The 12,682-nt window shown below is 44.7% G+C and overlaps 1 protein-coding gene across 1 annotated transcript in view; it reads left to right on the top strand.

The window, feature by feature from the left end:
* Nucleotides 1-2,362: 2,362 nt before the first annotated feature.
* LOC120352989 overlaps nucleotides 2,363-12,682 on the top strand; it is a 96,510-nt gene continuing 86,190 nt past the window's right edge. Inside the window, exon 1 of the mRNA XM_039435365.1 lies at nucleotides 2,363-2,518. Coding sequence (XP_039291299.1) covers nucleotides 2,459-2,518 — 60 coding nt within the window. The 5' untranslated portion in view covers nucleotides 2,363-2,458. The remainder of the gene's footprint in view (nucleotides 2,519-12,682) is intronic.

The raw sequence follows: 12,682 nt of genomic DNA, 5'->3' as shown, positions 1-12,682 counted from the left end.
GAAACCTACATGCAATATACTGCCTTTGCATGCCACACCCACACATCAATGGACCCCCCCCCCACTGCAGCATGCCAAAGACCCCTTGGAGGACCAGGACGGATTACAGGAACGAAGGAGCATCCACCGCAAGGCCTGGAGAAGAAAGCGATGAGGAAGGAACCATGCACGCAGATACCGTCCCAACGCCCGGTTCAAGCAGCCGAGGAGGACACCGGACGACCAACACCAGGATGGAATGCATGCGGGGACCGACGGCATTCATCTGCGGCACATAAAATTCAAAACAGCTGCCTATGAGTGTGACCACTACTGGGGAAAAAACGAACGGAATGAAACTGCTACAAATGGTTGCTGCCTGGATGGAAACAAGAGAGAATATGGTATGAAATTATTGGATGATGAAGAAATATGCTTTATAAAATTGAGGAAAGGAAGAGTGGTTCATTGAGAGAAAGGCTGAATGCTTTGATTTATTGTTTTGTGTTTCTTGTATTTAGGGCAATGATATTAATTAAAAGTTGTGATGGAAAGGTGATGAAGAAGACTGTATTGTTATTGAATGTATTTATCATTGATTGGAAATCTTGCATTATAAAATTGTTTGTCGATATGATTGTAGGTGTTGATAAAGAAACTATGTGGATATTATTAAAAGAAAATAAACAGAAAGCTTTGGATCAATTATGAGGAATTATTATTAAAGGAGCAAGGGGTTATTTGAATCAGTATACCAGATTTCGGGGCTTTAAATCTTTGAAGGATAAATTATCAATAAGAGGACGGCTTCATCTATCAATATCAACAAGCATAGCAGCTAACCTAATCCAACATATCAACGTTCACAGCAACACAACACAAGAAGAAACCAGATAGCCTCAAAAATTTTACAAATCGTATCATCGAATTTGAAGCAAATATGATAAGAATGCAAATAAAAACAATATTATCAGCCATATACTGACCTACCTAAATAAATTCAATAGTGGATCTTTGCCTCATGTCACCAAATTCGTATTCAATCTGCCCAAGCTGATAGAAACCTGCAACAAATCAGGTAACAATTTTAAATTATTTGTTTTCTTCCTATTTATCAATTAAAAAAGGCCACAAGGTAGGATTATTGAAATAAAGTGAGATAATTACCTCTAAATGTGAAAAAAATTGTCAAAAGGAGGAAACCGTTTGAACTAGTGTAGTGCTTGTTCAATTTGTGTCCAGTGAAAGAGCAGAGCAGTGATTGACGGAATCTAGCTTCTATAGTGCAGTCAATAAGTGTACATATTAATTGAACAATAGCAGTAAGAGTTCCTAATTAGAAATTCACTGTTCAATTTTTCAAGTAGTAATTTAGGATGGAAAAGATTAGCTCATTAGTCTTTAGACTAGATGGCTATAGTATTGACCAAAAGAAAAAAAATGTTAAAAATTTCAAAAGTTAAGTTAACTGTGATCAAGCGATGGTAAATTGTGACGTATTGAAAGAGAATGGAAGTTGTAGACTAGCAAATGCCTACTAGAATCAAAGCCAATAGATGTTATCGACCAGCTGATAGAAAGATAAAATTAGTTTTTGGTAATTATATGTATTATCTCGGTATTCAATTAATGTTTATATATATATTTATTTAGATGTTTTATATTTATTATTATCATTATTAGAATACCCTATTTCACCCTCTAGGTTACCTAATAATTGCGGAGTATTGCTACAACGCGGACTAGCTACAGTCGGATATGGGTCGGGGTCAGTAGCCGTACTGACAGGTGGAGTTATCGGACCTACACTTCTCCCTCTATCATGACTCTTTACCCTCTGCTTCTTTCGAGAGATTTTTAATTTCAGGAAAAGAGTATTGTCCGTGCCATTGTTACAATGAGGAATACAGGGTGGGTGTTAAGGGAGATTAAGATAACCCTATACAAGGGAACGGATCTGAATATCAGATCCCTACAAATAGTTCTATTTATGAATGTAGTACACAATCTGAACCAACTGCGAATTGACGGCGAGCAAGCTGTACCTGCAAGCCCAGAAAGAGGTTTTTCTATGGGGTTCAAGGGGAGGAAAAGTCACCTTTCAACCAGTTCTGAAGATGACAAACAACATGTCGAAACGTATATTGTCTCTGATAGAAAGTGAGTGTTCCCATTCTGAAAGTGTTCCCATTTTGAGTTTGAATCAATAGTGGGAGAGCAAATGGATTCACAACATAGTAGGCTGATTAATTCCAGGTTTCATAATTTTCAATCAGTTCCATTCTTACTTGATTACTGACTTGTGTTTCCAAATTTGTTTCTTTTGTGGATGAATGAAGTCTGTTGTCTGAATTGATTGAGCTGATGAGCAAAACAGTAATGTAAAGCTCTTATATTCCTGACACTGATTCAATTGAGTTCTACTCTTTTTCACGTGGATTTATGTATTGGAATAATTTTTAAAGCTCTTTCATCAAATATGTGGGAAGTCATTGTACTGGTCAAAGTCTACAGCTTATTGGTTTCTCATGTTGATTGTGTAAGTAATATAAAAAATCTTTTTTTTTACCTTCTAATTATTCATTACAGTTGTTCTTTGAACAGTGGAATTCTCATGATTACGAACCACAGCCTCCTCTCATATCCACTGACTCATCATCAGAGTGAACTCTGTCCTGTCGAGATGTTTCTTGTGTCAGAGAGATATCAGTGTCAAAACAGCCAATGGCTCATTGAATTGGCGTTTTGACAATGCTAATCATCTGTTGTAAAGAACTATAACCAGAAGATAATTCCCTAGAATACATAGTAGGGTGGGCCGAAAAAATATGTTTTTTTCGAGGTTGTAATACCTCGCAAAAGTGTCTCTTTTGGAAGGGAAGAGAATGAAATAAAACAATTAAAATAGGTTGACATCTTCCGGTCGCGCATGGGCGCTAAAGTTTGTTAGAAATAAAAGAAACTAAATTTTTCAGATTTATTTTTAAACTTCAATTCTATTTCTGTGTTGTAATAGGTGGAAAATACTTTTAAGTATTTAGGTGGAAAATACTTGTAAGTATTTAGGTGGAGAATACTAATAAGTATAGCTTAAAATCATTGTGATTTTTTCATTCAGGTTAGGCAATATCTACCGGTGGCGCATGGAGCCTAAAATTTGCCAAAATATAAAATATCAATTAATATATGTGAAACTAACAACTAACAATCAGGTTTTTTTTTCGAATTAAATCAAATGCCGTTCAACTCCCTCAGCCAGAGCACAGCCTCCTCATCCGTCAGGTGCAATCTAGGCAACCCTCCAGGGAAATGATACAATGACATGATGAACAATGTGGTCCATGGTTTGAGTCTCTCCGCACTCGCATTGAGTGACTCTGAAAATCCCCAATATGCATGCACTTATAGCATCTTCCTGGCCATTCTTGACCTGTTTAGGCAACAACGCACTGCTGTCGGGCAACTCAAATCCAGGAACTCTGCTGCCTGGATCAGACACAAGCTCTTTATTTTTCCACCTCCTGAGATTCCCACATACCAGATCATTATGTGCCAGATTGGCTTTCTGGATTTAAGGTGCAATTCAGCAGGAGAATCTGGATGTAGATCCATATGTATTGGGAGTGTTAGCATTGTACCAATCTTCGTCACCTCCCTTATAGCAATCTCTTCTAGTTGTGGGGGTGGGATGTGACTGAGAACTGGGAGCAATTGGTTTCTGTTTGCATCGAATAATCAGTGACCATGCGCATTGCACTATTTAGCACTGTGTCCACCAGATGAGTATGGCAGCTTCTCATCCAAACAGGGGCACCATACTCTGCAGCACTGTAGACAAGCGCCAAAGCTGCAGTTCTGAGAGTGTTTGCACTACTGCCCCAAGATGATCCAGCTAGCTTCTGCAACAAGTTCAACCTGGTTGTTATTTTCTTTTTCACTTCCCCAGGTGCCCACGAGAAGTGAGAGTTTTGTCCAGGGTGATCCCCAGATGAGGGGATGAGGGTTTGCCTGAATTACTGTGCCACAGAAGTTCACTGTGGGAGCTGCATTAGACTGCTCATTATTCAGATGGAATGAGGTTGGCTTGTCTTGCTTGGATTTGGTTTGAGGCCCCAGTACTGCAGGTAACTTGTCACTTTGTTGATGTCACTTTGGAGAATATCCCCTGTTCCCTCAATAGTGGTTGCCTGTGCTGCCAGGGCGATGTTCATGCATACATGAACTTGCGGCCCTGGTTATTGGAATGTCTGATGTATAAATATTGAACAGTACTGGAGATGGGAGAGACCCCTGCAGGACTCCATTGTTCAAGACTTTTTTGCTTATTCCATCTCCAAGATGCACTCTGAAAGACCTGTTGATCAGATACTGTCAAACAATTGGACAAGTATTGCATCTGAACATCTTTCCCAACTTCAGCAGCAGGCCTGACTTCCAGACAGTATCAAAGCTGCAGACAGGTCATGAGAACAGCTGATGTAAGCTTCCGCTGGTAACCCCTCTCAATGTGCATGGTGAGAGCCAACACCAGATCAGTACAACTCCTATTAGGCGAAACCCTGCCTGTTCAGCTGGAAGAAACTCCTCCACAGTGGAAACAATGCGTGCCAACAGTATCCTTTCAAGGAGTTTGAAAAGTGTGCAAAGGAGTGATATTGACCTATAGTTTTTGCATTGTCAGGCTCCTCTCCTGGTTCCAGCAGCGCAATTATCTTTGACTCTGTCCATTCAGGAGGGAGCTTGCAGCTTACAATCACCTTTGTGAAGAATTCTTAGAGCCATTTCACAGCCCTTTCACCAAGGTGTGTCACAAATTCAGGGAGTTATGACATCTATGCCTGAGCATTGTTGATTCGGACTGTTTTAATAGCAGTGGCAACTTCATCCTATGCACAGCTCTTACAGCAGAGGACAGTTTCCCGTTCTGGCTGATAGCTCTCTCATTCGCCTTCTGACTTTGTTCTTGGCATTCTTACCGATTTTTAGTTTACTGTTGTCCTTCAGGGTTTTTGCTACACTGTAATAGTAGTAGTAGTAGTAGTAAAAATGACTTTATTGATGATTCAAACATATTACAAAAAATGAAATTCATATAAAGAAATAGCAAAAACTAAATAAAACACCTTTAACATAATAAGAAAAAACAAGACATTATTATGGCATAACCTGTAAGGCTGTCTGCCAGGAGTCGGTTTTAATAGTTGAATTTTCTATTAAATCTTTTCTAAGTTTAAGAGCCATTTCAAGAAACTCGTCAATTTTCCCCAATCTTTCCCATTTAGCCACTCAACTACTTCTGCCTCAGTGAGTACATATTTACCTAAGTATACTCTACGAACCCCCTAACATCGGGCAAGCCCCCATAAAGTGAAGCATATCCTCTATCTCGCCCCTGTTACATAATGAGCATCGCCATTGTGTTTCTTCTGCCGTGCGAAAAATGAGGTGGAAAAGAGACCCCCTAGCTTAACTAATAAACTTATCTTCCTCCTATCAAAATGACCTTCAAGATAAGATCTACTATCGTTCTGCCGCTCTAACCGTTAACAATCCGTGAAACTGGGCTTCATTCATCCTTCGTACCCACTCAGCTCTCATTTTCCTCTTTCATTTTCTCACACAAATAACTAAATTCATTCCTCCATTCACTCTTTTCATTCAAACATCTTACTAGATTACACCCAAATTCATCATCCCATCTCCTCCATTCCTTGTACCATGAAATCTTACTTATTAATACTTTCTCTGCTAATACTCTAGGCAGCCTTCCTCGGGCATTTCATAACTATTCTAAAAAAAATTCCACGTGTAACTTTATTATAATAAGAAAATTGGTTCAATCCAGTTCTAAGTGAACTATGTAATTGGGAGTCGATTGCGGTACATAAAAAGTTTTTAGCAAAATATCTTGGCAAGGTTTCTAGAACATCATAGTTTTTACACCCCAGACCTGTGCTCCATATGTTGCCACTGTTCTTACTACTGCTCTATAAACTTTCCACTTCACCTTCATATCTATGTTATTGTTAGCAATGAGTTTCGCCAGACCCATTCATTCCAAATTTTGCTAGTGACGTTTGCTCTCTAATATGTTCGGCAAATGATAATCTTGATGTTAGGATAACGCCCAAATATTTGTACCTGTTCACCACTTCTATCTCCTCACCACCTAGATACCATTTCTCATGCTCCGCCAAGCGTCCTCCCTTCCTAAACACAACTATTTTAGACTTTCCTCTATTATCACCAGACCCCACCTTTCACAAAACACTGGATATCATCAACCATTCTCTGCAAAGCCTTTGGTGTAGATGCTAATAAAACTAAATCATCCGCATACAGCAGAACCTTCACGTTTAAATCATCCAACCAGATTCCCTCCCTTAAGCTATCACTCAAATCATTAATAAACAAGGAGAAGAGCAACGGGGACATCAAGCACCTTGTTTTAATCCGCATGTTGTCTCGAAAAAATTCGACATCTTTTTCCACACCAATACTGGCCTTTGTGTCTACGTACAACTAGAAATAATTCTAATAACTGGTCTGACAAGCCCATCGCATAAAGTTTCTGTATGAGCGCTACTCTATCAATTTTATCATACGCGGATTTCAAGTCTACGAAAAAAATACATTTTCTTCCCTCTACCTTTAAGTTTCAAGTTAATTATACTAACAGGTTGAAAATATTGTCAGCAGTCGAATATCCCTTTCGGAAGCCTGCCTGATACTCACATAACACTCTATTTACGTTCACCACCTTTCTAGTCTTCCAAGCATCACCCCTGCAAACCATTTAGCAATCGAGTTTACAAACGAATCCCTCTATAGTTTTCTACATCTGATAAATCACCTTTTTTGAATATGGGGAAAATAACTGTTTCACTAAAACAACTTGGTATTTCTGCGTTTTGGAGTATAATATTGAATAGCGACAAAATAATATCCAACAGTTCAACGGGAGCTTTCTAAAAAAATTCTATCGGTATTCCATCCGTACCAGGGCTTTTCCATATTTACCTCTTTCCAGCGCTACCTTTAACTCATCCCTTCCTATAATTGCATCCAAGATCTCACTCCTATTGCTAGGGCCCACATGTACCTCAATACCTTAGAGCCTCTGCTGTAACTGGCGCTCAAAAAATCCTATCCACTGTTCGGTGTTATTCCATTACTAGTTAACCTTCTTGATGATTTAAATAACTCACAGTTTCCCAAAAGTTTTGGAGTCTCTTACATTAGCAATTTTTCTGCCGCATCTTGATAATACTTCTTTTTTTATTATCGCACAATAATTATAATTACATTTTAATTCTAAATATGTACGTCTGGTGATCTCGGAATTACTTTTTCTAAACAAATTTAACATTTTAAAACACCTCACTCGCGCTCTTTCACACTGCCAATCATACCACAACTGTTTAAATTTACCATTCACTCTATTACTCTCCCGCTGTGCATTCATACTCTCCTTAATTATTGCAAGTATTCGATTTGTAGCGCATTCAACATCACTAACCTCAATCACATCTGATTCATTCAATTATTTCTTATACGCTCTTGATACTGTCGCTCTATATTTCCTGGCCAACCATACCTCGGTAGCGGCAACAAATAATCCTCATTCACTCGCAGCTCACTGACAATGACTTCTACCTCTACAGGGAAATGATTTTTTGCTACACTGTTTGAAGTGACTTTTGGCTTGATCGGGGTCATTTGAGATGCTGCACCTAGGCAGCAGATGAGGGACCAGGCCTTCCCACTGGAATGTATAATCCATATTTGCTGTGACCTCCCTCCACTGTTCAAGCCATCCATTTCCCTTTGAGAAAGAAATTCTTTGATGAGGCTATCTGCAGCCTCCTGGTCACCAGTTTCCTCAACTTTCTTCAATAGCTCTCTACACTTCTTAAACCAGCATGAGATGTAATTTCTAGTGAATCCCTTGTGAATTAACTTTTTGGCTGATGCCATGATAAGGCCAACCAAATAAGGATAGTTAGAGACTTCACGCTTTATGCGGCTGATGTTCTCCTCAATGTAGTCTTGAAACTTTGACCAGTCTGCCTTCTTCAGGTTCCAATGGGCAACTGGATGGCCACCTGCTATTGGGATTGATATTCCAATGTTTATCACAGATGGGCGGTGCTGATAGTGAGGAAAATCATTCAACACAATACGATCTGATGGGATTGGGCTTCCATCCTGGCAGGTGAACACATAGCATAGATCTGGATTTGTCTCAGTGTTCCAACGACATGACCTGAAAGTTTCCTTCTGCTTTGCATCATTCAGCAAATGTAACCTGTTGGCATTAGCCCAGCTCATCAATGCCTCTCCTGTCTCGTTCACCATGGGATAGCCCCAGAGCACATGTTTGGAGTTGAAATCACCAGTGAAAACTGCCTTTGAATCAGAGGCTGGAAGCCTACTAGGGGGGCAGGTACGGGAGGGTGGTCTATAGATGTTATATATTATGCTGATATCCCCTACTTTGCTGACAATACAATTCTCATCATTGATGTCACTGACGAGGTTTGGTTTGATATATCTGATCTGATATATGTAGCAAGGCCATGCTTGGGATGGGAGTTGGCATCGATTAGTGTAAATCCAGGCAAAGATATTCTCACCTGATGATCTATGTCAACATGGGTCTCCTGTAAGGCAACAACATCAATTCTGTGTTCTTTTGTGAGCCTGGAGAGTACCTCTTTCTTAGCTCTTGGAATACCTTCTACATATAGTTGGAAAATCCTTGAGCTACTGTCAACTTCAAGATGGGCATCATGGTTCTGAGAAGAACTGATATTCTCTGCTATTTTTCTCTTCCTAACTCTAAATGTACCACTGCGGTTGCCGGGAGGCCGTTTATGACGTTTGGTACCTTATTGCTGTCCATTTCATTTGATCAAAAAACAGATGACATGTACGCAGACAGCCTCGCTCTATACTGTAATATACAACCATTGCTAATCTACCGACCAATACCAACACCACCACTTGACGTTTATTAGGACACAGAAGTAGTTGTTTGTCCTATGCATATGTTATTGCCTGTCGACTATGGGATGTATTTGATTTAGTTCCCCAGATGCAAGTTTCCATCCTGCATCTGGGTATCCAGGCGCACCACAAGGAGGCGCTTCCAGCTTTTGAAAGAGATGTTATGGATGTAATTTTGGAGAGACCTAAAGCTGGGGGTCCTTTTGGCTTTTGTCAACCACCTAGAATGAGATAAGTGTCCTGGATCTCAGGCAGCCAAATCTTCTCCACAAATACCTGACTCAATTGCACCAGAAATATAGAGTAAATATTGCTGATCCTTACTGAGTACTTGTCTGTCTATTCCATGGATTTCACAGTCAATGATCTGGAAGGCAACTACTGTACTGGGAACTTTTCACAGTTAGATAACTTTCCACTCTGAGTAGATCTTTGCCCACACCTGTCTCTATCAGAGTTCCCAGTGTCGCTCTGGGCCGGCTAAACTCAGTCGGCGACTGTGGAGGGCCGCGGCAGGGGACGGGAGTCTTGGTGGGGCGTCCGTCAACCACCCTCGTTCGGGTTGGGAGTTGAAACAGGGTCTTGAGTGCTTTGGAGAAATGTTTCCCTCTTTTAGGAAAGAGGGGCCGTGCTTTCGCACTGCCAAACAGGGTTGGTCGCGGAAAGAAGGGAACAGGAACCTTGCGGTGTTAGTCTTGAGAAAAGGCTTCGTGTCGGGATTAAGTCTTAGTCCTTGGGCACCGGGTGTCTTCCCTGGGTCCGGGTTGGACGCGGAGCTCTGGTAAAGGCCTTCCCTGGCCTTCCCAGAGGTCCTCTTACGCTTCCGCACTGGATCAGTGCGCCGCGGTGGCTCACGCTCTGGACTTCCCTAAGTCCTACTTGCCGGGCACCAGCTGTCCTCCTGGGGTCCGGATCGTCCGCGGAGTTGCAGGAAAGGTTTTTCCACACCTTCCTAGATGTCCTTTCTCGATCCCGCACGGGGTTAGTGCGCTGCGGCGGCCAGCACTCTAGACTTCCCTAAGTCCTACTTGCCGGGCACCAGCTGTCCTCCTGGGGTCCGGATCGGCCGCGGAGTCGCGGGAAAGGTTTTTCCACACCTTACTTGATGTCCTTTCTCGATCCCGCACTGGATTAGTGCGCTGCGGCGGCCAGCACTCTGGACTTTCCTAAGTCCCACTTGCCGGGCACCAGCTGTCCTCCTGGGGTCCGGATCGGCCGCGGAGTTGCGGGAAAGGTTTTTCCACACCTTCCCAGATGTCCTCTCTCGATCCCGCACTGGATTAGTGTGCTGCGGCGGCCAGCACTCTGGACTTTCCTAAGTCCTACTGGCCGGACACCAGCTGTCCTCCTGGGGTTCGGATCGGCCGCGGAGTCATGGGAAAGGTTTTTCCACACCTTCCTAGATGTCCTTTCTCGATCCCGCACTGGATTAGTGCGCTGCGGCGGCCAGCACTCTGGACTTTCCTAAGTCCCACTTGCCGGGCACCAGCTGTCCTCCTGGGGTCCGGATCGCCGCGGAGTTGCGGGAAAGGTTTTTCCACACCTTCCCAGATGTCCTCTCTCGATCCCGCACTGGATTAGTGCGCTGCGGCGGCCAGCACTCTGGACTTTCCTAAGTCCTACTGGTTGGACACCAGCTGTCCTCCTGGGGTCCGGATCGGCCGCGGAGTTGCGGGAAAGGTTTTTCCACACCTTCCCAGATGTCCTTTGTTGATCCCGCACGGGATTAGTGCGCTGCGGCGGCAAGCACTCTGGACTTCCCTAAGTCCTACTTGCCGGGCACCAGCTGTCCTCCTGGGGTCCGGATCGGCCGCGGAGTCGCGGGAAAGGTTTTTCCACACCTTCCCAGATGTCCTTTCTCGATCCCGCACTGGATTAGTGCGCTGCGGCGGCCAGCACTCTGGACTTTCCTAAGTCCTACTTGCCGGGCACCAGCTGTCCTCCTGGGGTCCGGATCGGCCGCGGAGTCGCGGGAAAGGTTTTTCCACACCTTCCCAGATGTCCTTTCTCGATCCCGCACTGGATTAGTGCGCTGCGGCGGCCAGCACTCTGGACTTTCCTAAGTCCTACTTGCCGGGCACCAGCTGTCCTCCTGGGGTCCGGATCGGCCGCGGAGTCGCGGGAAAGGTTTTTCACACCTTCCTAGATGTCCTTTCTCGATCCCGCACTGGATTAGTGCGCTGCGGCGGCCAGCACTCTGGACTTTCCTAAGTCGCACTTGCCGGGCACCAGCTGTCCTCCTGGGGTCCGGATCGGCCGCGGAGTCGCGGGAAAGGTTTTTCCACACCTTCCTAGATGTCCTTTCTCGTTCCCGCACTGGATTTGTGCGCTGCGGCGGCAAGCACTCTGGACTTTCCTAAGTCCCACTTGCCGGGCACCAGCTGTCCTCCTGGGGTCCGGATCGGCCGCGGAGTCGCGGGAAAGGTTTTTCCACACCTTCCCAGATGTCCTCTTGCGCCTCGATGTCCCACTGGTGGTCTACCAATGGGGAGTCAGGTTTCGACCAAACCTGACGTGTCACCGTTGGTCGAGACTGGTATCCCGTCGTCTAACAGGTTAAATGTCGTTCAACACTCGCCCAAACGAGTGTATAGCAGTGGAGTTCACCGTGTTGGAGGCTAATCGTCTTTGGCCTCAACACAACTCCCGGTCGCTGAAGAAATCGGAGTTCACTTAGTACAAGACGTACTGTGACGTTGCTAGCTGCTCGCTGCCTCCTTCTCACCTCTCTCGACCGCTCGACTTGGCTCTCCGAACTTGACTGCCTCCTGCTAGCCTTTCCCGAGCCTTCCTCGGTGACCAAGAGGGAGAGGAGAGAGGATGCGCAGCACCGCTGAGCGGTAGGCCAGTGGCTGGCTTGAACGTTGACCCCTCAGATTCTATGAAAGATAGCCGAGCGTCAAATAAATGAGCCCTAAATTCAATTCCTTTCTCTAGTTACGATATACATCGTGACACACTGTTCCTACCAAGGGGAGGGGGGGGAAGAGAGGGGTTGGAGAGGGGGGGGGTGAGGATGGAAGGGGTAAACGGCAGACAGAATGTCCCAAATGCCTGAGTACATTCTGCCACCTCTCTGCCGTTCATCATAGACCGAACACAAACTGGGCGCCAGGTTGACTCCTCGCCAACCGGTGGTGGTGCATCGGCACCATCCGAAGAAATGAGCAAGCTATCTGGCCTGATCCTAGGCCTAGCTTCAGAGAAGATCTTGAAGATCTGCGCCGTGCTTTCGCACTGCGTTGAGACGCCGTGTTCGCACACTGCAAGAGACCGCCGTGCTTCCGCACTGCGATGGGGGACGCCATGCTTTCGCACTGCAAGAAGCGCCATGCTTTCGCACTGCAAAAGACCGCCGTGCTTCCGCACTGCAATGGGGGACGCCGTGTTTGCACACTGCAAGAGACCGCCGTGCTTCCGCACTGCGATGGGGGACGCCGTGCTTTCGCACTGCAAGAAGCGCCGTGCTTCCGCACTGCAAAAATAAGGACGCGGTGCTTTCGCACTGCAAAAGGAATGCCATGCTTTTGCACTGCCCGGGGCGCCGTGCTACCGCACTGCCAGGTACGCCATGCTTTCGCATCACGAAAAGGACGCCGTGCTCCCGCACTGCAGAGTTGCCGTGTTTCCACACTGCCGAGGACGCCGTGCTTCCGCACTGCAGAAGAGAGTCGCGGTGCTCTCGCACTGCCAG

The sequence above is a fragment of the Nilaparvata lugens genome, chromosome 9 (assembly GCF_014356525.2).
Source record: "Nilaparvata lugens isolate BPH chromosome 9, ASM1435652v1, whole genome shotgun sequence".
In the NCBI taxonomy this organism is placed as follows: domain Eukaryota; kingdom Metazoa; phylum Arthropoda; class Insecta; order Hemiptera; family Delphacidae; genus Nilaparvata; species Nilaparvata lugens.
The sequence above is the reverse complement of the archived record's forward strand: the minus strand, read 5'-3'. Positions and strand labels throughout refer to the sequence as shown.